General features: G+C 45.4%; 1 protein-coding gene across 3 annotated transcripts in view; it reads left to right on the top strand.

Moving 5' to 3' along the window:
• The window catches only part of RANBP10 (RAN binding protein 10), a 56,822-nt gene that overhangs the window by 9,540 nt on the left and 30,697 nt on the right, over positions 1-16,585 (top strand). For 2 of the 3 annotated variants that reach the window (XM_059044887.2, XM_067018339.1), the window contains exon 3: positions 9,647-9,699. In XM_059044887.2, coding sequence (XP_058900870.1) covers positions 9,647-9,699 — 53 coding nt within the window. Of the gene's footprint in view, positions 1-2,439; positions 2,656-9,646; positions 9,700-16,585 lie in introns of those variants that run through there. The other variant, XM_067018340.1, reaches the window with a different exon arrangement.

Raw genomic sequence — 16,585 nt, 5'->3', positions numbered from 1 at the left:
GTGGTTAGGACTTGGCACTTGCACTGCCAGGGCCCAGGTTGGATCCTTGGTTGGGGAACTAAGATCCCGCAAGCCTTGTGGCATGGCCAAAAAAAAAAGTTCAGGTCCCATAGTCATTGGCAACATTTGTTAAAAGTGTCTGTGGGCTTGCCAGTCCATAAAATCCACCTTCCCTCTAAGGAGAAATTGATGAAAAGGAATAAGAGTTAGTTCTGTGTTCTTCACTGTTGTCATCTGCTGTGTGCTTATGGTGAGGGACTTCTTTCTTCTGGCTCTGACATGAGGCCAGGATCCTCTGATGCTTTCCACTGAGCTCTGCCAAGCCCTACTTGTCTTGTCTGGAAAAGCCAGATGAGGCTAATGCTGCCCTGCAGGGTCATAGGGGTGTTTTTGGTGACACTGTGTGTGTGTGTGTGTGTGTCCTGCGGGGTCATAGGGGTGTTTTTGGTGACACTGTGTGTGTGTGTGTGTGTGTGTGTGTGTGTGTGTATGGTAAAATAAATATAACATAAAACGTACCATTTTAGCCATTAAAAAATATATATTTATTTATTATTTATTTTTGGCTGTGTTGGGTCTCCGTTGCTTTGCGCGGGCTTTCTCTAGTTGTGGTGAGCCGGGGCTACTCTTCGTTGCGGTGCGCGGGCTTCTAATTGTGGTGGCTTCTCTTGCTGCGGAGCATGGGCTCTAGGCGCGCGGGCTTCAGTAGTTGTGGCACGTGGGCTTAGTTGCTCCGTGGCATGTGGGATCTTCCCGGACCAGGGATTGAACCAGTGTCCCCTGCACTGGCAGGCAGATTCTTAACCACTGTGCCACCAGGGAAGTGACCGTCTTTTCAATTCTTTAGAGTGTACACTTAAGAATTGCTTGATTGGCATTTCATGGTGGTCCAGTGGTTGGGGCTCTGCTTCCACTGCAGGGGGCCTGGGTTAGATCCCTGGTCAGGGAACTAGGATCCTACAAGCCCTGTGGTATGGCCAAAAAAAAAAAAAAAAAAAAAAAGAATTGCTTGATTGATCCATGTTTAACTTTTTGAGGAGTCACCAAACAGTTTTCCAAAGCAGCTATACAATTTTATATCCCCACCAGCAATGTGTTATGTTTCTAATTTCTCTACATCCTCACCAACAACTTATTTCCTTCTTTCTTCCTCCCTTCCTTCCTTCCTCATCCTAGGTGTGAATTAGTATCTCATTTTGGTTTTGGTTTGGAGTTCCTAATGACTAGTAATGTTGAGCATCTTTGCATGTATTTATTGGCCATTTGTATATCTTCTTTGACGATACAAATGTCTATTCAAGTCCTTTGGCTATTTTATTTATTTATTTATTTTTGGCTGTGTTGGGTCTTTGTTTCTGTGCGAGGGCTTTCTCCAGTTGCGGTGAGCGGGGGCTACTTTTTGTTGCGGAACGTGGGCTTCTCATTACAGTGGCTTCTCTTGTTGCGTAGCACGGGCTCTAGGCACGCAGGCTTCAGTAGTTGCAGCACACGGGCTCAGTAGTTGTGGTACATGGGCCCTAGAGCACAGTGGCTTCAGTAGTTGTGATGCATGGGCTCTAGTTGCGATGCGTGGGCTCTAGGGCACGCAGGCTTTAATAGTTGTGGTCTGCGGGCCCTAGAGCACAGGCTCAGTAGTTGTGGCGCGTGGGCTTAAGTTGCTCCACAGCAACGTGGGATCTTCTTGGACCAGGGCTCGAACCCATGTCCCCTGCATTGGCAGGCAGATTCTTAACCACTGTGCCACCAGGGAGGTGCCTTGATTGATTTTCTTGTGTTAATTTCCTGGCATAAATCTCACTTGGTCGTGATGTTAATCCTTTTAATGTTGTTGAATTTGGTTTGCTATAGTTTTGTTGAGGATTTGTGCATCTCTCTTCAGAAGGTATATTGATCTATAATTCCCTTTTCTTTTGATGTGTTCTTGATGGCTTTTTGATTGCTGTTCCAAGGTCTGCCCCATCTTGGGCTTGGAACTGGGTACAGCACATTTGCAACAGTACCCAGACATTACTCTGCCAAGAACTGAAGTCTCTAGGCCAGAGCTGGGAAGGTGCTTAGGAGCCCGTTTAGTCCAGCCTCTCTTCTTCTGATAGGGAACCTGAGATGTGGGGTGAAATCAAAGACCCACAGTCCTGAGTTAGGCTGCAGTGTCTGAGACCAGGCTTCCGAGTCTGGGATGTTGTCTCTGGAGCCCTGCCGCAAAGTGTCCCTTTCACTTTAAAACTCTTCAGGTGCTTCTCTTCAGGAGGCAGGAAGGGAATGTCAGACTTGTTGCCAAAGAAGTTCCTTGCGTGGAGCGCTCCAAGCTATCTCTGAGGACCAGGCGGGGGATTACAGCAAAGGGGTGGTCTCCTCGCTCCAGGCCTTGCTGTACATCTTCGAAGGGTGTGAGAGTCCAGAGGCCTGCTTTCTAAGGTCCTGTCCTCTGTCTACCCCTAGGCCTGCCTGGGTCATGGAAGACTCTCCAGTCAATTAGAGCTGTGCTGAGGCTGTGTCACTTCAGCGGTGTCTCCTGAGGGTCTCCTCTGGGTTATGCTTGGGATGCACCAGGAGCCCCAGCTCCTCTACTGAGCATGGATTTTGACCATTTCTTGGCTGTTTCTGAAGGTGTGCTCTTCTGATGCAGATTCTGCCCTCCTGTCAAGACTCAGGGAAGTGAGTATACTGAGGAGCTGACCCTGAAGACCAGGTCCCTCATTGTGTCTCTCTGGCATTGAAATGTTGCCCTGGGACAATCCAGGGAGAGTCTGATGGGTGAGAGCCAGCAACCTCCTCAGTATGCAGCCATCAGCTGGCTCTTGAAAATAATTTTTCTATGATTATCAAAGTAATTTATGTTAATTGTAGAAAATCTGGAAAACTGCAGAGAAAAAAGAAGAATCTAAGCTGACTGGAACATGCTCGCAACTCTGCGTGACTGCAGTAGTTTCAGCGGACTGTTGCTTTTGTGGGAGAGTCAGCAGAGGCGGCTGGAGGGCAGCACGGGCCCCAGAAACGACCAGTCCATTCTCAAGGCTGGTCATTTTCCAGGGCCCCGGTTTGGACCTGCTGCCTCAGGGTGGACCTGGCTGTGTGGTCAGCCGAGGGCCACTGCTGCTCTTCTCTCCTGCTCTCTGGGAGATCCTGACCCAGCCCTCTTCTCTCTGGAGCCTCACAGAGAGGCGGAGTCACTCTTCTAGCCCATGTTGTGGTTTTTGCGGTGAAGAGTAGAGACTGGGAAGGTAGAGGCCGACTCACGGCCTCTCTGCCATGAGCGCTCGTCTCTTGTCCCTCCACACTTAACTGGCTGTTTCACCTCTCCGACAAACACTGTTTTCTATTTTGCTACCATATTAGAAGAAAGGAGTAAATCAGATCGGTTTACCTTACTTTCAGTCATTTTATGGGGTAAATAACTGTTCCCCAAGCTTCTCAGAGATATCCTGCTACTTGAAAAGAAAGCCCTAGTGGAGATGTGAAGTGTGGGGAACTAAGCTCTGTCTGTGCCTGTCACCAGCTTGGGGAGTGAGAGCCCTTGTTGCGTCCCTCCCAGGAGACCGTGGCAGCCTGTGTCTGTTAGTGTTCCTAGCATTGCCTGACCCATTACCAAGAAGGAAGCAAATGCTCACCTTCTTTCTCCTTGGCAGTCCCATGTAAACAGGCATTTGTTTTTAGATGTCTCAAGATCCAGGCCTTCAAGGACGGTCTACTTTCCTTTTCCGGATTGCAATACTGGAAGATCCTCCAGTGCATGAACTAGAGGACAGTGGGGTTGTCCACTCATTTCAGTGGCTGCCCGGAGGGCTCTCTGGATTCATGATCATAGCTGAGGAAGCAGACTCTGACCCGCCAAGTGATGGGCCCTTGGGCACATGCTGAAGAGGTGATTTGAATCTGGGTTTGTCTGATACATTTGGTCTGATACAGGTATGTTTCCTGTTCAGCTGTTTGTGCAGTGTAAAGACTTGGAGCAGAGCTGGAGCAGGGCTGCTACCGACAGGCACTTAGGCTCCAAACTTTCCAAGTACATCTCAGAATTGCTCTTTCTTTGGTGACTGGTTGTGTTGGGATGTGTCTTGGGCAGCTCCTCCCCCACCCAGTAAGTTCACCGTATTCTAAAGAACACTTGGCTCTCTCCACGTTTTGCCATCCCACTGTTTCTTTCCTTGTCCAGCCTTGTCATCTTCCACTGGGATGATTTTGGTAGCCTCTAGTTTTGCCTCTTCAATCCATTTTTCAAATATCAGATGTTTGATCAGTTGCGCCCTTTCTAAACCCTTTCTCCAGCTTCCCATCGGCCTCCCATGAAGTTCAAACTCCTTAAGCTAGCATGCAGGCTGTGTGTGAATAGCTTGTTTCTGGCTCCAGCTTTGGCTCTTTTTAGGTCTGTCCAAGCTGTGACCCAGCCACACTGAACTCCTCTCACTTCCTTGACCACGGGGCTGCTTTCTTGCCTCTATGCCTCAGCACATGCTGTTGCTTCTGTGTGGAACAAGCTCCTTTTTTTTTTTTTTTTTTTCCCCTCATCCCCTTTACTAGGTCTTGGCTCAGCCTTCGCTTCCTCTGGGAACCCCCCACTCATTGCACCCTGATTCTCTGGCCCACCCCTGACTTGGCACTGGAAACTGTTCCAGGGCAGGGAATCCACCCTTGTGTCCCCAGCGCTGTACGAGGCACAGAGGATCTTTGTGGAATGGGTGACTACAGAGGCCTCTATGAAGAGATATTTATCACACCTGTTTTTACAACTTTAGCAAGGACCCAACAGTAGCAAACAACCTATTCATTTTCAAGTGCCACCAGAGATCAACGGAGGAGAAGCAGTGTCAGGGTGACTTCTTAATGTCATTCTTCCTGCTTCTTAGATCCAAAGGTGAACATACTTGGGTTTGGGATTTTTTTCCTTGTTGTTTGCCTCATTCATGGCAGCCTGTCAGAGAGCTGGGACCACATCAGTCCAGGACCTGGCAAGGCACTACACATGTTACTCATTGGTGATTTTTCTTTTTAATAAATTTATTTATTTATGTATTTATTTTTGGCTGTGTTGGGTCTTCATTGCTGTGGGTGGGCTTTCTCTAGTTGCAGCGAGTGGGGGCTCTTCTTCATTGCGGTGTGTGGGTTTCTCATTGTGGTGGCTTCTCTTGCTGTGGAGCACAGGCTCTAGGTACATGGGCTTCGGTAGTTGTGGCACGTGGGCTCAGTAGTTGTGGCTCGCGGACTCCAGAGCACAAGCTCAGTAGTTGTGGAGCATAGGCTTAGTTGCTCCGCGGCATGTGGGATCTTCCCAGACCAGGGCTCGAACCCATGTCCTCTGCATTGGCAGGTGGATTCTTAACCAGTGTGCCACCAGGGAAAGTCCCCTCATTGGTGATTGAGAGGAAACCTCAGGTCTTAACCTAGATTTTTTGTGAGTGGATGGAAAAGTGGACTTCCCTTGTGCCTGTTATGTCACTAGCTCTGTGGTTGTAAGTCATTTAATATCACAGTGCTAAAGTCCAATGTCAGCAAGAGGGGAGAATAGTACTGGGGATGTTGTGGCTGAGTTCAGAGCTCACTTATCTGTCACATAGCTCTGTCATGACCTCATACCAGCTAGAAGCTGAGGTTCCCATTGAAATGTGGCTGGGAGAAAGCCTGTGACTTTGGTGATAAAATTCTTTACCAGCCTGTGAATGGATGAACCCTAGGTGTTTGTTGAATGTCCATTATGTGCCCAGCACTGCACTGACTCTTGCTTTTCCTCTGAGGGCTGGGGGCTCCAGCCCATAGCCCCTGCATCCTGAGGTGGGCAGCAGACACAGCATCTGCTCTCCCCACTGTGGCATGAGATGTAGGGTTGGAGCCTGCAGACTTAGGCTCCATCTCTTGTGCTTGTATGTTTGGGTTGAGGGATTGATCTTTGGGAGATATCAGAACCAAATAAACTCATATTCACATGCTGGGTTTTTGGCCAGAGATGATACCTTGGAAAAGGCAGGTAAGGATATTATCTCCCTGGACCCTAAATGACCAAGCTTGAAGAGAGGAAAAGACTTTATGTAATAACAAATGTTATAATTGGTGATAGTGAGCTTGAACCTTTTTTTTTTTTTAGACAGTTGTTCTGATATGTGTTCATTTATTTTATTGTGGTAAAATATAAATACATGACATAAAATTTACCTTTTTAATCATTCTTAAGTGTACAGTTCAATGGCCTTACGTACATTAACATTGTTGTACAACCATCACCATCATCTGTCTCCAGAACTTTTTCCATCTTGCCAAACTGAAACTCTGTACCCATTAAACAATAACTCCCTATTCTCCCCTCCGCTTAGACCCTGGCAACCATCATTGTTTCTGTCTTTATGAATTTTATTTCATTTAGCATAGTGTCCTCAAGTTTCATCCATGTTGTAGCATATGTCTGAATTTCTTTCCTTTTTAAGGCTGTATAATATTCCATTGTGTGTATATATCATATTCTGTTTATCCACTCATCAATAGAAACTTCCTACCCATTAAAAAACAAAAATTCAACGGGTAAATTTGAAGATTTAGTTGGCTTTATTCAGTGGTTCATGAATTGGGCAGCATCCCATCTAGCAACCCCTCCTTCCAAGGGGTTGTACAAAATGAAAGGTTTTTGTCTGGCAGAAGGAGGGTGGGGCAAGGAAGTTATTAGCAAAAGAAAAGAAAGGATTTTTTAGGCAGGACATCTTTTTCTGGAAGGGAATGGTGGGGTTTTATCATGCAGATTACCTCACTAGTGCTAATCAGGAAATTTCAGATTGATTGTTTATTTTTATTTATTTATTTTTTTTGCGGTACTGGGCCTCTCACTGTTGTGGCCTTTCCCGTTGCGGAGCACAGGCTCCGGACAGACGCGCAGGCTCAGCGGCCATGGCTCACGGGCCTAGCTGCTCCGCGGCATGCGGGATCTTCCTGGACTGGGGCATGAACCCGTGTCCCCTGCATCGGCAGGCGGACTCTCAACCACTGCGCCACCAGGGAAGCCCAGATTGTTTACACATCACATTCCTGAGAGAGGTGCAAAGTGTGATTAATTTTTTTTAATTAATTAATTTATTTATGGCTGTGTTGGGTGTTCGTTGCTGTGTGCGGGCTTTCTCTAGTTGCGGTGAGCGGGGGCTCCTCTTCGTTGTGGTGCATGGGATTGTCATTGTCGTGGCTTCTCTTCTCTTGTTGTGGAGCATGGGCTCTAGGTGCACAGGCTTCAGTAGTTGTGGCATGTGGGCTTGGTAGTTGTGGCACACAGGCTTAGTTGCTCCGTGGCATGTGGGAATCTGCCCAGACCAGGGCTCGAACCCATGTCCCATGCGTTGGCAGGCAGATTCTTAACCACTGTGCCACCAAGGAAGACCTAATTTTTTTTTTTTTTAATTGAGGTATAGTTGATGTGCAGTGAAGTCTCGGTTTGCTGTCCTAGGGGCAGATGACTCCATTTTGGTCTTGTTATTTCTTTTTAATACACCTTTGGCTGATTGTGAATAAAGCCACTATGAATTTGGGTGTCCAGATACCTGTTAGAATTCTGCTTTCAATTCTTTTGGGTATATGCCCAGAAGCGGAATTGTTGGATCTTATGGTAATTCTGTGTTTGAATTACCATACAATTAACTGCCATACTGTTTTCCACAGTGGCTGCACCATTAATACACATGGGTTTCAGTTTCTCTACATCCTCACTATTACTTGTTATTTTCTGTTTTTTTGATAATAACCATGCTAAAGGGTGTGAAATGGTATCTCATTGTGGTTTTGATGTGTATTTCCTAATAATTAGTGATGCTGAGCATCTTTTCATGTGCTGATTGGCCATGTGTATCTTTTTTTTTTTAGCATCTTTATTGGAGTATAATTGCTTTACAATGGTGTGTTAATTTCTGCTTTACAACAAAGTGAATCAGTTATACATATACATATGTTCCCATATCTCTTCCCTCTTGCGTCTCCCTCCCACCCTCCCTATCCCTTGTTTATTCAAGTCTGTTGCCCATTTTAATAGAGTTGCTTGTTTTTTTGTTGTTGATTGTAAGAGTTCTTTGTATATCCTGGATATTAAACGCTTAACAGGTATATGATTCACAAATATTTTTCCCATTTCTTTGGTTGCTTTTCACTGTGTTGACAGTCCTTTGATGTACAAAAGTTAGATGTAGTCCAATTTATTTTTTCTTTTGTTGCCTCTGCTTTGGGTGTCCAAAGAACCCAGGAAATCATTGCCAATTCCAATGTCGTAAAGCTTTTCTCCTCTGTTTTCTTCAAAGAGTTTTATAGTTTTAGGTTTTACATTTAGGTCTTTGATCCGTTCTGAGTTAATTTTGCATATGGTGTATGGTAAGGGTCCAACTTCATTCTTTTTTTGTTGTTTTTTAAAATTATTTATTTTATTTATTTTTGGCTGCATTGGGTCTTCGTTGCTGTGCGAGGGCTTTCTCTAGTTGGGGCGAACGGGGGCTACTCTTTGTTGCAGTGCACAGGCTTCTCATTGCTGTGGTTTCTCTTGTTGTGGAGCACAGGCTCTAGGTGCGCAGGGTTCAGTAGTTGTGGCCTGTGGGCTCTAGGGCGCTGGGTTAGTAGTTGTGGCACATGGGCTTAGATGCTCCGCGGCATGTGGGATTTTCCTCGACCAGGGATCGAACCGGTGTCCGCTGCATTGGCAGGCGGATTCTTAACCACTGCGCCACGAGGGAAGTCCTTATTCACATTGTTAATGCAACCATAAAGTTATCCCTTAGCCGTCTTGGTTGGTGTTTTCAATATTGTGAGCTTCTCAACTACCTCTTGATGCTCATAGGCGGTTAATTCAGGCATCATGTGTGGGTTTCTACTATTTTACACTTAGATAGTGGTGACTTGTTTCTCTTATTTCTAAGTTCTTAGGGAGATACCTCACTGTTTCTTTGTACACTACAAATATTTAGACTAAAAAAAACCCTGTTCATTTCCTTTTCTTACCTGCTCTCTCATGAGTGCCACTGAGATATCTTTGACAGAGTTGCCCAGCATGGGTCCCACCTGGCTGTAGCTGCCTAAATTTTTTAGGTACCTAGGTGGGAAGAGTACGGGGTGGGACTCTGGGGCCTCACACACCACCACCTTCAGCTTTGGATGACTGAGAAGGCCAGTGGTGAATGTATAGGGCAAGGGTAATGAATTTGGAGACCCCAGAGAAGAAGCCCTGTGTGAGGGGTCTTTACGATCCTATATGGATCCAGCTGGCTTTACTTCTTCCATGTTTTGGTCTTTGCTGAAGAGTGACTTGTCCCTTTGGGCTTGATCTTGCATTATTCTGCCAAGCACTGCCTAGGATTGAACTAGTTACTTTAGGCACTTCTTGGGAATAGATTCCGCCACCTTAGCTGGAGCCAGAAACCAAGGGACTGGAAGCAGTGACTCCAGGAAACTTTGCTCTGAAACTGAAGCCAGTGGTTCCTGGTTACAGACACTACCTCCTGTTTCTCCAGCTGCTTAAGGCATTGAGAGATTTCCATTAGAAAATCAAAACGTAAAGGTTCTCCAAGAACCACTAGTTTGTTAAAAGAGTCTCTACATTCATTGCTTTTCCTTTTTTTCTGTCTTTTACCAAGAAATATTTGAGAAGGGAGATGCATAATCATTTGCTAACCAGAATTTTTGTATGTATGCTTTTTCAAAGGTACATGGGAATAGGACTCTCAGCTCAAGGCGTCAACATGAACAGACTTCCTGGTGAGTCATTGGCTAAGAGAACATTTTTCTGTTTCTCTTGATTCATTCTGTGATGAGAGTCATGGTGGCAGCCAACAAGCTGGAGAGGACTTTGTTTGCTGGCTGCCTACTTGCTAAGCCAAGCCATTGGGTGGAGGATCCTGAAAGGTGGCCGTTGGGCCGGGCTGGTGTGGGCTTCCATTCCAAAAATTAATTGGCAAGTGATTGTCCTTCATGGAATTTGAACTGCTTACAGTCAAAACCAAGTGACCTGAGCTTGCTCCCAGTGGGAATACGCCTCAGTAGCCCTCACTGCTATTGGCCTTTGCTTACCAGCATGGGACTCTGGCATATATAGAGAGGAAGGCTGCCACCAACGTTGGTTCCTCTTTTACTTTACCATGTTAATGACCAAAGTCTTTAAGTGACCTCCATGTGGAAGACAGTTGAGGCAGTTTCTTAATAAATAGGAGGATGTGCGTGAGACTTAGATTTACAGTCAGCAACCTCAGATTTGTGGAAGGCTCTGGACCCTGCAGGTGGGCCTCCTCTACCACCCAGGCACCCTTTCAGCTGTTTTCTGCCCAGCCGTTCATACCCAGTCCTGGGCTAGGCACAGTTGAGGGGACAAAAGCCTCTACCAGAAGCTGGTGGGTTCTAGAATATGGTCCTAAGTCCATTTGTCCCTTGCGTGGTGTAAGTGACATGGTGCAAGCTGTCCTGACACTGTCACTGAGGCAGGAAAAGTCCTTGTGTTTTTGCCCAGGCCCTCTCTACTTTTTGGCCTCTGACACAGAGAAGGCAGCTGGCTTTTTCCAAAGAGCGAGTAGCACTTAAACCGTATGTCTTTTCCAATCTTATGTTTAATATCAATCAGGTTTTTTCATCATTGACTAATTTCAAGTACTTGAAATCTAGACCTGCTCAGGATTCAACTAATTGTCAGGAACCTGACTTTTAAAAAAAATTTGGCTTTGATCTGAGCAAAAACTGTCCTTTAGTTATTAATCAGAATGTGTGTGGCATGTTTGGCCTCTCTGTAGCATGAAGCTGTGATCTTTGTTATTCAAGCCTTGGCCTTAGCTGACTAGATGTTATATCTGCAGTGTTCATAGCTCTGTCTCTTTGTGAACAGGGAGCTTAGAAAAATAATTTCCTATCAAAGGTAAACTGATTCTTAAATCTTTTTCTTGCACTAAATGTGCTATTTGAACTTTTGCACAGCTTTGATGGCAGAGAAAAGAGGCTTTTATAGGTTCATTATACAAAAGTAACTACTATAATCTGTTATTGGGTGGCACTTTAAGCAACTCTGAACATTGGTTAAATGAATTTTTGTTAATCTATGTAAAAGAATACTATGCAGCCATGAAAAAATGAGGAGGCTCTTCAAGTACTGTTTTGGAGTAATCTCTGGGATGTATCACTACGTGAAAAATATAAGGCATAGAACAATGTATATTATGCTACCAAATGTAAAAAAAATGAGGGAAAATGAATATATCTGTATCTGCTTGTACACGCATAGAATATCTTTGGAAAGCTAAGAAAAACTTGTAATATTGGCTGTCCCTTGGGACAGGGTGGCTGGGGCTAGGACTGGGAAGGAAATTTTTTACTTTTGAAGCTTTCACATTTTCTTTCTTGTGAATATATTACCTGTTTTAAAAATATAAATAAAATAAAAATAAAATAACCAAAAGCAAATGCCCCTGCATCAAGAAGCCCTCATGCCTGTCTTTTAGCTGGTCTTGGAATGCAGCCTTTTACCATGTGCATGATATTCTGAGTTCCACACACTCATCCTTCTTTAGTAAGAATCGTTTTCGCCTGGCCATTGGGTTTGGGATCCATGGTGTGGAGCAGGTGAGGTAGGAGGAGTTCCAGGTCTGCCTAAATTGACTGAAACTGTTTGAGATGGAGCCATGTGGAGCTGTCTTAGTCTGTTTGCCTTGTTTATAAGATGGGTCTTTTGACCCCTCTGGGCTGCCTAGAGGCGAGCTGCAGGTCTTGTGCTTTGACATTGTTAATGTAACATTGTTGTGAAGTTGGACCCTGCCTGGGCACAGGGGGTGGCCCTGTAGGGAGAAGGGACTTAGGGACAGTGGATAAGGTGTTAGTTCCTGCACTAACACATCAGGAAAGCTAGCACCTTTTTTACATCCTCACTGGTGCATCTCTCTTTTGGCAAGAGAAGGGAGCCTCAGTGTTCTGTGGATATTGTACCTGTCTTCATTTCCACTCTGCCTGCCAGCTCCTGTGGGTTTTCCTTCCAGCCGTATCTGATCATCTCCCTGATTATTCCTTAAGGTGGAAAGTAGGAATCAGGTTGCATCTAGATAGGGATTCTCCCTAGGAATGATGGATGCCTCTGGCTTTCCCGGATACAGGGCTGGTTGAATGGCTGCACAGACCTAACACAGGACAGATGTAGGGATAGCAGCGAGACACTCCTCTCAGGAATGATGGGGGGGGCCTGCCACTGTTCATCCCAGCACTGGGTTTGGAAGATTAGAATCCCCTTTGGTGCTTTACATTTCCTGGGGTCACTTTGTGTGTGTGTGTGCGTGTGTGTGTGCACATATGATGAGCGTAACATTCTCCAAAACCAAAAGTATCATCATTCATAAACAGACCTGAAACCACTTGCATGTATTTTGGTAGTGAGGTGAGAGGTAGAGGATGATAACAGCTAAAGCCTTTCTGCCAGTTGCTTCTGATTTCTAAGAGGTCATTGGTTGAGGTGAAAAAACTCTGGACTGTTTGGATGGATGGTTGGTGGGAGGGGAGTGATGGTAGTGACCTTAGCTGTGTCTAGAATTTGAGACTTTGGTGTTGACTCCAGATGAGACGTTTGAGGGTTGATGTATCTCTTTGATAGATACAGGTGTATTTAGTGGAGGGTAGCTGTAGGGGTGGTTCCTGCACCACAGCACTGTGAAGTGGTGTTTCAGCCTGGCATTTAGGGGCAAATAGGAGTTTGCCCGATGGTTTTGGGCAGTGGTACTATAGGGCCTGAGAGTGGATCCATAAGTTGTCTGCTGTCATGGGATGGCTTCCTGGGAACTGTTTTGGCTTCCTGCCAAACTGTTTTCCATAGTGGCTGCCCCATTTAACATTCCCACTAGCAGTGTATGAGGGTTGATTTCTCCATATCTTTGCCAACACTTGTTATTATCTGACTTTTTGATTATAGTCATCCTAGTGGGTGTGAAGTGGTATATCATTGTGGTTTTCATTTCATTTCCCTGATGACTAATAATATCAAGCCTCTTTTCATGTGCTTATTGACCATTTGTCTGTCTTCCTTGGAGAAATGTCTATTAATATCTTTTACTTTTTTTATTTTGGCTATGCTGCGTGGCTTGCCTATTTTTAAATTGGGTTATTTATCTTTTTATTATTGAGTTGTAAGAGTTCTTTATATGTTTAGAATACAAGTTTCTTGTCAGTTATATGATTTGCAAATCTTTTCCTCTATTCTTTTTTTAAAATTTTTTAATTAAAAAAATTTTTTATACAGCAGGTTCTTATTAGTCATCAATTTTATACACATCAGTGTATAAAAATGTCAGTCCCAATCGCCCAATTCATCACACCACCATCCCCTATTCTTTAGGTTGACTTTCTTTTTTCTTTTTTCATAACTTTTCTATTATGGTTTATGTTAGGCTATTGAATATAGTTCCCTGTGCTATACAGTACGACCTTGTTGTTTATCTATTTTATATATAGTAGTTCGTATCTGCTAATCCCGAAGTCCTAATTTATCCCTCCCCTTACCCCCCCTTTCCCCTTTGGTAACCGTAAGTTTGTTCTTTATGTCTGTGACTCTGTTTCTGTTTTGTAAGTAAATTCATTTGTATCATATTTTAGATTTCACATATACATGGTATCATATGGTATTTGTCTTTCTTTTTCTGACTTCACTTAGTATGATAATCTCTAGGTCCATCCATGTTGCTGCAAATGGCATTATTTTGTTGTTTTTTATGGCTCAGTAGTGTTCCATTGTGTGTGTGTGTGTGTGTGTGTGTGTATGTATATATTAGGTTGTCTTTTCTTTTATTCTTTTCTTTTTTTTCGGCCACACTGAGGCATGTGGGATCTTAGTTCCCCGACCAGGGATTGAACCCGTGCCCCCTGCAGTGGAAGAGCAGATTCTTAACCACTGGACTGCCAGGGAAGTCCCAGGTTGTCTTTTCTTGATATCTTTTGAAGCACAAAAGTTTTTATTTTATTTATTTATTTATTTATTTTGCGGTACGCAGGCCTCTCACCGCTGTGGCCTCTCCCGCTGCGGAGCACAGGCTCCGGACACGCAGGCTCAGTGGCCATGGCCCACGGGCCCAGCCACTCTGTGGCATGTGGGATCCTCCCGGACCGGGGCACGAACCCGTGTTCCCTGCATTGGCAGGCGGACCCCCAACCACTGTGCCACCAGGGAAGCCCAAAAGTTTTTATTTTTGATGAAGTCCAATTTATGTATTTCTTTTGTTGCTCATGCTTTGGGTATCATATCTAAGAATCCTTTGCCAAATCCAAGGTCGAGAATATTAAATATGTTTTCTTCTAAGAGGTTCATAATTTTACTCTTTTTTTTTTTTTTTTTTTTTGGCCACACCACATGGCATGTGGGATCTTAGTTCCCCAATCAGGAATCGAACCTGTTCCCCGTGCAGTGGAAGTAGGGAGTCCTAGCCACTGGACTGCCAGGGAATTCCCATGTTACTCTTCTGTTTAGGTTTTTGATCCATTTTGAGTTAATTTTAAAAATATTTATTTATTTATTGGGCTGAGCCAGATCTTAGTTGTGGCGTGCGAGATCTTTGTTGCCATGTGTGGGATCTTTGTTGTGGCATGAGGGATCTTTAGTTGTGGCATGCAAGCTTTCTCTAGTTGCAGCAAGCAGGGGCTACTCTTTGTTGTGGTGCGCAGGCTTCTCTTGTTGCGGAGCACAGGCTGTATGCACGTGGGCTTCAGTAGTTGCAGCACGCGGGCTCAGTAGTTTTGACTTGATTAGAACTTAAAGTAGCTGGGTGAAGTGGGTATGGAGGTAGTGGAGGCAGTTCTCACCTTCCTTGAGGAACTCAGCAGACTCTTTGTTGCCTATGAATGGTTGATTGTGCTTTGCCAGGCCCTGAAAATGCAGTTAAGGGGCAGCCGAAGAGCCCTCCAGGCAAGAGCACAGAACTTACTCCTCTGTCTCCACTCTGTCTATGAGCAGATCATGCCTCCAGAAACCCGTGTTTTGCTTAAGGTTCAGTAGACAGTGAACCTGCTTGCCCCCAAATGAGATTACCTTCCTGCAAAAACCAGATCCTCATGTGTTCCCTGTCTCTGTTGACAGTCACTGTCCACCTTGGCCCATAAGTGGGAGACTTCAGAGTAATTGTCATGCCCTCCCTTTCTCTCATCCCATGGTTCTGCTACTTCACAAGCATCTCTTTAATTTGGCCCCCTTCTCTATTCCTACTCCATTGGGCCTCCAGCCTCTACAGCTTCTCCATTGGGCTATTTCCATGGCCTCCTGATTAATCTCTTTACCTCAGGGCTCTGCTCTCCATTCCCTTTGTACACTCTGCCCCTTGCCTGCTTTGGACCTCTGACCCCTCTGCCCACAGAACACAGGTGCTGTGGGCCCTGCTCAGCCTTTTCTGCCACCTGTGCCCTCCACACACACTGCACACTGGTATGTCTGTGTGGGACCCCAAAACATCCTGCAAACATTTCCTGCTCTGCCCCTTGGCAGATGTCCTACTTTCCTTGGAGGTGTCCTTCTTGCTTGTGACCCTTCGTGCAGTCTTGCCTGACCCCTTCAGCCCTGATCATGTCTCTGATGACACTTGCCACCCTGCCGCATGTGATTCTTCCACATTTACGCAACTGTATCCTTGCTGGGTTGTGAACTCCTTGGGGCTGGACCACATCTTTTTATAGCAGCTCTCCCAGAGTGAGCACAGATGCCCTTGGGCTGTGGCAGCAGGCCATTCCTGCATTTCCCTGTGCTTTGCCTCAGTGAAGTAGCTTCAGTAAGCCAAGTGTGTTTTGAAACCAGTGCCAGGTCCCCCTGGCCTGCAACCTGCCTTGGGCTAGAAGCCTTCATTTGGAGCTCAGCCTCCCTGCACTGCCCTGTTGTGGCACTGATTGTGCATAGGGGCTCTGCCACTACCTTCATTCTGTAGGAGGAGTCACTGTCTCCCCTTTTCTGTATGTTGGGGCTCAGTGTTGTTGAACCAACTACTGGCTCACTTTTGCTCGTGTGAGGAAAGACACCTAGGGCTGTGGTTGGCTTCTCGAGCAGTGTAGCTCAGTGGCCAAGAACATGGACTCTGGAGCCACACTGCATTTGCATCCTGGCAGCTGTGTTACCTAGAGCAAATTACTTAACTGCTCTGGGTCTCAGTTTTCCCATGTGTAAAATGGATGCAATATTAGTACCTAACTCATATATGGGATGGGTGTGGGGATTGAGTGCTTAAAGTGCTTAGAATAGTGCCTGATACAAAAAAGAGGTACACAAATTTTAGCTTATATTGTTATTGAGAAAGGTTTTTTTTTAAAAATAAATGTATGTATGTATTTTTGGCTGCGTTGGGTCTTCATTGCTGCGCGTGGGCTGTCTGTAGTTGTGATGAGTGGGGGCTATTTTTCGTTGCTGTGTGCAGGCTTCTCATTGTGGTGGCTTCTCTTGTTGCAGAGCACGGGCTCTAGGCGCACGGGCTTCAGTAATTGTGGCATGTGGGCTCAGTAGTTGTGGCACGAGGGTTCTAGAGCTCAGGCTCAGTAGTTGTGACACATGGGCTTATAAGCTCCACAGCACGTGGGATCTTCCCGGACCAGTAATTGAACCCGTGTCCCCTGCACTGGCAGGCGAATTCTTAATCACTGTGCTACCAGGGAAGTC

Source organism: Kogia breviceps, chromosome 18 (assembly GCF_026419965.1).
Source record: "Kogia breviceps isolate mKogBre1 chromosome 18, mKogBre1 haplotype 1, whole genome shotgun sequence".
NCBI classification, from domain to species: Eukaryota; Metazoa; Chordata; class Mammalia; order Artiodactyla; family Physeteridae; genus Kogia; species Kogia breviceps.
This window is presented reverse-complemented; position numbering and strand designations above follow the sequence as displayed.